The 9,026-nt window shown below is 50.6% G+C and overlaps 1 protein-coding gene across 2 annotated transcripts; it reads left to right on the top strand.

Moving 5' to 3' along the window:
* The first annotated feature begins 2,935 nt into the window (after positions 1 to 2,935).
* RGS16 (regulator of G-protein signaling 16) lies at positions 2,936 to 8,734 on the top strand. Of its 2 annotated transcripts, none has more exons than XM_011995322.1 (5): positions 2,936 to 3,132; positions 4,004 to 4,114; positions 4,873 to 4,937; positions 5,225 to 5,391; positions 6,850 to 8,734. In XM_011995322.1, the coding sequence occupies exons 1-5, from the start codon at positions 3,089 to 3,091 to the stop codon at positions 7,069 to 7,071; spliced, it is 609 nt and encodes a 202-aa protein (XP_011850712.1). In that variant the 5' UTR covers positions 2,936 to 3,088; the 3' UTR covers positions 7,072 to 8,734. The 2 variants fall into 2 exon arrangements, with proteins under 2 accessions (XP_011850712.1, XP_011850713.1); XM_011995323.1 differs by having other exon boundaries at positions 2,960 to 3,132; positions 4,876 to 4,937.
* The last annotated feature ends 292 nt before the right edge of the window (positions 8,735 to 9,026 follow it).

Here is a 9,026-nt window from a genome sequence, read left to right as displayed (position 1 = left end):
ACACAGATGTTCAAAAAGTCATCCTTCCATTGTCTGTACCCCGTAGCTCTGCTCCCAATCCTTGCTCATTACCAATTCCTGCCCCAAACCATTCCAGCCCTGCACATGTGAGATAGGAAGAACGAGAGCCTAGGTTGGCAAGACGGGGTGAAGGTGGGATGTTGGCATCTGAGATAGTGCTGCAACAGGAGTGTTGTGCCAAACCTCTATTGACTCTCGTGGGATGGCACCAGGTTCAAGAGGCCAAAGAAGAGACCCAGAGCCAGCAAACAAGACATTAGGTTTTACTGGGGGCTGACATGCAGAGGTGAGAGTCCAGTATCAGCAGATTGGACAGGAGAACTTCATAGCCCAGAAGCAGCAGGCTGAGCAGGAGAACCGCAACTGTTTGCAAAAGGCATGCAGTTTGTATAGCATTTCCATTTAGCACCCTTCCTTAACAGCTTCCACCTGGCAAGCTTCATTCAACCCAAACTCAGGACCTCCATTTCCTGTATGGCTTGTGTTCCATGGGCCAGGTTGGGGGCTCAGGTGTTCCTCGTAGACAAGGAATGAATCTCCAGGTTGGCTACTCTGGATTCCCGAGCTTGGAGCACACATTCATATATGTTGCCATACAGTGCCATTCTCAGGGTATGCTTCAGTTATTGCTACCAGGTGTGTTTGCCACACGGGAAGCAGCTGCTGCTGTGCCTGCCTCTGTTCTTCACCAATCAACCAAGAGGTTTGGGAAGGGTAACAACTCTGTTAGGTGGTATGTACCTGTAGTCCCAGCTATTTGGGAGGCTGAGGCAGGAGGATCCCTTGAGCCCAGGAACCAGGGGTTCAAGACCAGCCTGAACAACATAGCAAGATCACCTCTCTGAAAAAAACAGAAACAAAAAACCTCTGCAGAGTGCTTACGTTTTGACTAACTGGGTCAGCTTCTACAGGCCCTGGTTCAACAGCAACTCTGCATTGACAAATGACCCTGCAGTGTGTTCTGATTTTGGCCTCTGTTACTCCAGAGAGCTCAACCACGACCTCACAGTCTCCCCTTCCCTCTTTGTGTTTTTTTCCCTTTCCTTCCCTTACTGCCTTTTCTCAACCTTCTCACCAAGCCCTCTTAGGTGGGGAACCTCTTCTTCCCTTGTTTCTCTTTTCTGACCATTGACTTCCAGGAACATAGAGCAGGCCTTGCTGGGGAATAGCAACTCTTAGATGCTTCTTATGAAATAAAAACCTATACTGTATTCCAAGAGGCACCAAAAACTCACTATTTTTCCTTATTGCTAGCAATCCCAGTATCCCTATTAAGTAAAACTGAAAGCTATTATAACATTTTATTGAGTGCTGACTACATGTTGAGCACTGTCATATAAGCACCTTATATGTTGTCGCGGATGCTGTGCTGTGCCACCCAGATCACGTCTTGGGGACTGTGGCCATCATTTCCCGGGGTGTTAGTCTCTCTCCAGGAATAGATCGACAAAGGGCACTGCCTTAAGATTAGGCGGTCTTCTTGGGCAGCTGTATGCAATGAATGGTCTTTATGGGGTTACCAGGGCCTTGTCCTCTTGCTTCAGTGGACAGTTCCAAAGGGCCAGCTGAGCTTCAGGGCATTCCCTGGAACCAGCTGGGGTCTCTGTTGAAATGGCATGGCCTTCAACTCCTCCCTCTGCCCAGACCTGCTTCCTTTACTCCCTCTTAATTCTGATAACTCTCCCCAGTAAACCTCCTGCATGCAAGTGTCTACCTGAGTCTGGTTCCTAGGAACTCAAACTAAGAATTAATTTCTTTAGTTCTCACAACCACCTTATGAAATAAGTTGTTCTCTTCGTAGAGACAAGGAAATGGGGGCATAGAAAGGTTAAGCAGTTTGCCTAGTCTCCCATCAGTAACTGGCAGAGCCAGTTAACAGTCAACGGGGCCTTCCTGCAGCTGGGTCTTCAGCAGGTCACCTGGCAGAGCCATGACTTGAAACCTGAAAATCTAACTCTAGACCCTGTACTCTTAACCTCACATGCAGCCTCTTAATAGCAATCCCAATGCCTTTGTGGGAAGGTGAGGAGAGAGGCAGGGTATTTATTACCTTTATCTCAGAGATAGAGACACTAAGGTAGCAACTACCTAAACCCAGGATCGTCCACAGGTATAGCTGTGACTGGATTACTAACCTTTGCGGGTGTGTGTGGGACAGGGGAGAGGGGGGAGCGGGGGAGAGGGGGGAGCGGGGAGGGTGCAATGGAAAAAGAATGGTAAATTCACATTTGAATTTTGGAGCCAACACCTACTAGCTGCACATCTTTGAGCAAGTTATTTAATATGAGTCTTAGTTATGTGACTGGCACATAGTAGGTGTTCAATAAAATACTCATCCCTATCCCATTTGTCTGTCATCTCCAACTGTGATCTTGAGCAAGTTTATTTAGCTTTCTGATTCTCGGTTTCTTCAACTATAAAATGGAGATGATGATGAAGAAGAAGATCTTACTTAGCCCCATGTCCATCGGGGTAGGAGCCTCGTAAAGGGTACTTATCAGTATAATTGGAAACTGTTTTGCCAGGTTTGCACCCTGTGCGCCTGTCCTTCAGGACCCAGCAGGCTCAGACTTGCCTGCGATCAAAGCCCTGTGTGCCTCTCAGACCCACCAGCCCCGTGGAAACTCTCCCAACACGACACCGCTGCGTGAGTTTCCTGTTGTTACTAGAGGTCGGCAGGTATTTTTCCCTAGGAAACTGGGTGTGCACGTCTCATCCCCGTGCCAATTCTCTTGCCGCTTCTCCTTCCACACGCGGCGTCCTCCGCTGGGAGGGTGCAGCTCCGCGTGCTCCAGCTGCGGCGAAAGTTCAGCCCGGCCCAGTCTAACTGTGGGCCCCGCCTCCGCCTTCTCAGCGCCCAGCCCCGCCCTCCGATTGGTCAGCAGTGCCCAGCCCCGTTCCTCCGAGGGGATTAAAGCAGCGGCCGCGAAGTCTGGGTGCTTGCAGGCTGCTAAAGCCAACCCCAGTTGATTAGCACCTGCTACCGCGCTTTGCTTCCTAGCGCTCGCGGAGCCTCCTGGAGCCTGCCACCATCCTGCCCACTACGTGCTGCCCCGCGCCCGCAGCCATGTGCCGTACCCTGGCCGCCTTCCCCACCACCTGCCTGGAGAGGTAAGGGGAGCTTGTCCAACTGCTTAGGGGAAGTCCCACCAACTCTTAGGGAGTGGAGCGGCAGGCCTGGGGACCTGGGTGGGCGCGGGGATGGGGCGCTGGAGGCTTAAGTAGAGAGGTAGAGGCGAGCTTGATGCCACGTGCTTAGATTCCAGGAGCAGGGAGAAGACAAGGGGAAGGGAAGCAAGGGCCCGCTGCTTGCTGCCATCCCCATCCTCTGACAAACTGCAGTCGTGCTCAGGTGACCTGCTGAAGACCTGGCTGCAGGAAGGCCACGTTGACATTTCCAGGCAGAACTGAGCCTGGCTATTGCTTAAGCACTTGTTTTTCATTCCTCAGACCAGAGCTAGGGGCATTGCCTCCTCTGCCCCTGGAAGGCAGGGAGATTTTTTTTTTTTTTGTGGGGTGTGGTGGGGCAGGGGGATCCCACTGTTGAGGGTGTGTCCATATTCCAGAGAGCAACTCAACAGCTTCCAGTCGTTACTGGCTGGGAAGGAAAATGTAAAGATGAAGGCAGGAATCAGTTTCCCACAGTTCAGAAATACTCCTGAAAAGAATGCTGAGTTCTTTTCTGAATCAACAGGCACGAAGAGAGATCAGTGTGACTTTAGGGAAAAGCCCATATATGCAGCGTGTGTATTACCCAGAAAGTGTAAGGTCTACCACGGCATAGCGCAAATATTGCTTTTGTTGCTTTGGGGTTGATGATGCTGATAAGCACAATTTGGGTCCTGGGAACAGCCAAGAGTTTCCAGGAACTCTTGAGGCTAAACTTTGGGTGGCACCACCCAGAGCTCTTCTGGGACACATAAACCTCTCCACACTGGCTGAGCAAATGAGAATCCTTTCATGTTCCTGATTTGTTTTTCAGAGCCAAAGAGTTCAAGACACGTCTGGGGATCTTTCTTCACAAATCAGAGCTGGGCTGCGATACTGGGAGTAGTGGCAAGTTCGAGTGGGGCAGTAAACACGGCAAAGAGAAGTAAGTGTTGCTGACCAGCTCAGGGCTCCGAGAGGGAAGGGAGCGGGAAGGGAGTCATGAGGAGGGAAATACAAGGAGAAGCCAGGACACACTAAGTGGATCTTGGCAACGCCTCCCTAGAGATTTTAGTGAAACTTGTTGCTGGTCTGTGATGACTACTTGGCTCATGGGTGAGTGGGTAGGTGGCTCCAGGGCTCCAAGTCCATCCACGGATGAGGGCACACAGGGCACGAATGCCTAGTTAACCAGACTCTCCCACCTGGGGTTTCATTGCACATGCATCCAGGGCTAGGACAGAGTCCAAGGCCACTTGAGGTTTTTATTAATGACTCTAGCATGCACCTTGCCTAGAAACCCTTTCATATTGGCTATCAACTGTACCAAACTCTGGAGTTATGTGTAGATGTAATCTCTATTTATGAGGCCCTTATGTCCTTGGGAAGGTGTACAAAACAAATCTTTGAGAGTCAGGGGAATTGAAATAATTTTTGGACAGAGAAGAGACAGGCTTAGAGATATTGACTGAAGACTAAAGGAGTCCCTGGCTTTGATTTCTGGTTGCCGAATTGTCCTCTAGAAAACGTTACTGCTTACCCTAAGTCCAACTAGGAGTTTGAGGTGTCAGCTTCAACAATCACCAAGCAAGCCTTTCTGTGAATTTTACGCAATTTTCCATCAGAGTTCTGGCTAGAATTTGTACTATGCTTTGGTTTGTTGATTTTTTTTTTCTTACTCTTTTTTTTCTTTTTGTCTTTTAGTAGAAACTTCTCAGAAGATGTGCTGGGGTGGAGAGAGTCGTTCGACCTGCTGCTGAGCAGTAAAAGTGAGTAGGAGCCTTTTGTGTCTGTCTCTGGGTGGCACGTGTATACTCATGTGCTTTGGAACCAGCTCCAGGACTGCTGAGAGCCTGGGCAGAATAATAGTAGTAGTAATAATAATAATAATGATCCCCTAGTGTGCCAGCCTCTATTCAACACACAAAGGCAGGTCCTTGTTCAAGAAAATTATGTTCTAAAAATAGAGCCATTAAGTGCAATTGCTTTCCTTTCTTCTTGTATTCCCTGCTGTCCCTCTGGCTGACCTGTTTCCGCCTCTTTCCTGTAACCCCAGATGGAGTGGCTGCTTTCCACGCTTTCCTGAAGACGGAGTTCAGTGAGGAGAACCTGGAGTTCTGGCTGGCCTGTGAGGAGTTCAAGAAGATCCAATCAGCTACCAAGCGGGCCTCCAGGGCACACCGGATCTTTGAGGAGTTCATCTGCAGCGAGGCCCCTAAAGAGGTTAGAGCCCCCATATGCCCAGTGAATCCTCACGACCCTGCCTGCTCCTTCCCCTCTGAGAGTGAGGGCTAGTGGGGAGGAAAGGCTAGGTGTAGAAGTAGAAGGGCCTTACTTGGCACAGGGGTGAGTGGGCTTCTGTGACCAGAAACTAGAAAAGCCGGGCTCAGTGCCACTCCTGGGTGCTTAACCCTATGACTCATGATGGGGCAGGATGGATTGGCAGGTTTTTCGGCTTCTATCCATACCCATCTTTATAAATCCATCCCTTTTTAGAGGCTCAAAACACTTACCAACTGGGGAGACAAGGTCAGCACAGGGACCTTATATAACCTGGCTCAGTCCCCAGGCTGACCTGCCTGAGGCCTGCAGGTCTGTAGTCTGTGATTTTTTTGTCTACCTTCCCTCCCGGCCACTATGCATGGCAGCTGCATTTGCTAAAGAATACAGCGCCACCTGGTGGAGAGATAAGAGTAATGCCTTACTTTTGTACCTTATTTTTGTTTTCTGACCGCTGATTGATTTCCCATAATTCTGTAAAGGTGTATTGAGCCCCAATTATAGTCAAGACACTGTTACAGTCACTGTGTATGTCACAGTGAACCAAACAAAGTCCCTTCCCTAATGAAACTTATAATTTGAATGGGGAAAGATGCCAATAACCAACTAGACAAATATATGCCAGGTGATGAGCTATGCACTCATAAAACTACAGATGAGAGAGAGGGAGTACCAGAGGCAGGGCCTGGCAGGAGGTAAGGTTTTCCATTCTGTAAAGGGAAGTGAGGAGTGGCTCTTTGATATGGTGACATGTGAACAGAGATATGAAAGAATTCAGGGAGGGAAGAACATTCCAACACAGGAAGCAGCAAATGCCATGGCCAGAGCCTGCCTGTCACAGTCACAGATGAGCAAGCGGACGTGCTTAGAGCAGGGCAAGAGCAGGAGATGAGGTCAGACACGAGGCGGATGGCCAGGTGTGGGCTCGGGGGCCCAGCAACCCCTTTGACTCTTCCTCTGAAAGACATGAGGAGACAACAGAGGTGCTACCAAACTGAGTTGGGCTTTTAAAGGCTCACTGTAGCTGCCGGGTAGAGAACAGACCATGGTGGTGGGGGGTAAGGTAGCAGAGAGACCAGGTAGGAGGCCTTGGTGCAAATCCCAGGAGAGCCGACAGTAACTGGAAGCAGGGTTGCTGTAGAAGAAAGGGTGAAAGCGGATTGCGTTTGTATACATTATTGCTAGATCCTCATGTTAATTCTGAGAGATTGGAGGACAGACAGTGGATCAGATGTGGGTACAAGGCCAGAGCTGAAAAGCTAGTTAGTGATCAATTCAGGAGCCTCCACTTCCTGATGCAGCATCTGGTGCTCTTTCCAATGCCCAGCCTGCCGTTGGCCCTCCCTCAGCCATGTCCACCCTTTTCTCCAACTCACCCTGTGCGTGTCCTCCTTCCCGCAGGTCAACATTGACCATGAGACCCGCGAGCTGACTAGGATGAACCTGCAAACCGTCACAGCCACATGCTTTGACACAGCTCAAGGGAAGACACGTACCCTGATGGAGAAGGACTCCTACCCACGCTTCCTGAAGTCACCCGCTTACCGGGACCTGGCTGCCCAAGCCTCAGCCGCCTCTGCCACTCCGTCCAGCTGCAGCCTGGCCGAGCCCTCACACACCTGAGTCTCCACGGCAGTGAGGAAGCCAGCTGGGAAGAGAGGTTGAGTCACCCATCCCCAAGGTGGCTGCCCCTGTGTGGGAGGCAGGTTCTGCAAAGCAAGTGCAAGAGGACAAAAAAAAAAAAAAAAAAAAAAAAGCGCTCCAGCAGCCTGTTTGGGAAGCAGCAATCTCTCCTTCAGATACTGTGGGACTCATGCTGGAGAGGGGCCACCCACTTCCAGGACCTGTGAATAAGGGCTAATGATGAGGGTTGGTGGGGCTCTCTGTGGGGGAAAAAAGGTGGCACGGGGTTAGCACTGGCTCTCGTTCTCACCGGAGAAGGAAGTGTTCTAGCGTGGTTTAGGAAACGTGGATAAAGGGAACTGTGAAAATGAGAGGAGGAAAGACACCCAGATCAGCTGTTTTGCCTATTGCTCAGTTGACTCTGGTCGCATCCTGTTTTCCTAATTCCCAGACGTTCTGGGCACAGAAAGGACCCTGCGTATGGAGTCTTCCCCTTTGGCCCTCCTCACTGGCCTCTGGGCTGGCCCAGAGTCCCTTAGCTTGTACCTCGTAACACTCCTGTGTGTCTGTCCAGCCTTGCAGTCATGTCAAGGCCAGCAAGCTGATGTGACTCTTGCCCCATGCGAGCTATTTATACCTCAAACACTGGCCTGTGAGCCCTTTCCAAGTCAGTGGAGAGCCCTGAAAGGAGGCTCACTTGAACCACCCTCAGTGTTCTGGGTGACCCCCTGCAGGTGGCCCCTGACCCTGTGTTGCAACAGGGTCCACCTGTGAGCAGGCCCCCCCAGGGGCCTTTTCCTGGATGTGCACTCTCTGAGTTCTGTGCTGTCTCTTGGAGGCAGGGCCCAGGAGAAGAAAGTGTGGAGGCCTCGGGGAGTGGCTTTTCCAGCTCTCATGTCCCACAGTGTGGAACAAGGCAGAAAAGGATCCTAGGAAACAAATCTCTTGGCAGTCCCTGAGAGTCCTGCTGAAATCCAGCCAGTGTTTTTTTGTGGTATGAGAACAGGCAGAAAGAGATGCCCCGAGATAGAAGGGGAGCCTCATGTTTCTTTCCTGCGGACATGAGATGAACCACTGGAGTGGGCAGAGGTGGCCCAGGACCATGGCGCCCTTAGAGTGCAGAAGCTGGGGGGAGAGGCTGCTTGGAAGGGCAGGACTGGGGATAATCAGAACCTGCTTGTCACCTCAGGGCGTCACCGAACAAACATTTCCTCATGGGAACTCCTGCAGCAGAGCCCAGGCTGGAGGTGAATTACCCAGGGCAGCCCCCTTGTGGCCCAGGATCATCAACATTGTTCTCTGTGCACCATGAGCGCCTCCGGGAGATTATTTAAGTGTATTGTATCATTGGTTTTGTGTGATTGTCATAACATTGTTTTTGTTATTGTTGGTGCTCTTGTTATTTATTATTGTAATCTCAGTTTGCCTCTACTGGAGAATCTCAGCAGGGGTTTCAGCCTGACTGTCTCCCTCTCTCCACCAGACTCTACCTCTGAATGTGCTGGGAACCTCTTGGAGCCTGTCAGGAACTCCTCACTGTTTAAATATTTATTTATTGTGGCAAATGGAGCTGGTTTCCTAGATACGAATGATGTTTGCAATCCCCATTTTCCTGTTTCAGCATGTTACATTCTTATAAAATAAAAACAAAAGTCAAATATGACATCCTGTCTCCAAATGCTGTGCGGGTCAGGGGAAAAGGGGAAGTGTTGTGGAGAGCTCTGGGGAGGAGCTGGCTTTTGGGAATTCCACAGGACAGGCGAGTGAGCTTCCGCGGCACAGGCAGAAGTACAGGGAGAGCTCGATGTTCACCTGGTACCTAATAGAGTCAAGAGAAGGGGATGGGCTCTAGCGAAGGCCACTGTGGTCAGTGACTTTTGAAGCTCATGACGGCCCCACTTGTGCTGGACTGTTGTGTGGATTGGGCTGGGCTCAACCCACTGTCATTTCAGAGC

The sequence above is a fragment of the Mandrillus leucophaeus genome, unplaced genomic scaffold, assembly GCF_000951045.1.
Source record: "Mandrillus leucophaeus isolate KB7577 unplaced genomic scaffold, Mleu.le_1.0 Scaffold484, whole genome shotgun sequence".
Taxonomy (NCBI): domain Eukaryota; kingdom Metazoa; phylum Chordata; class Mammalia; order Primates; family Cercopithecidae; genus Mandrillus; species Mandrillus leucophaeus.
This window is presented reverse-complemented; position numbering and strand designations above follow the sequence as displayed.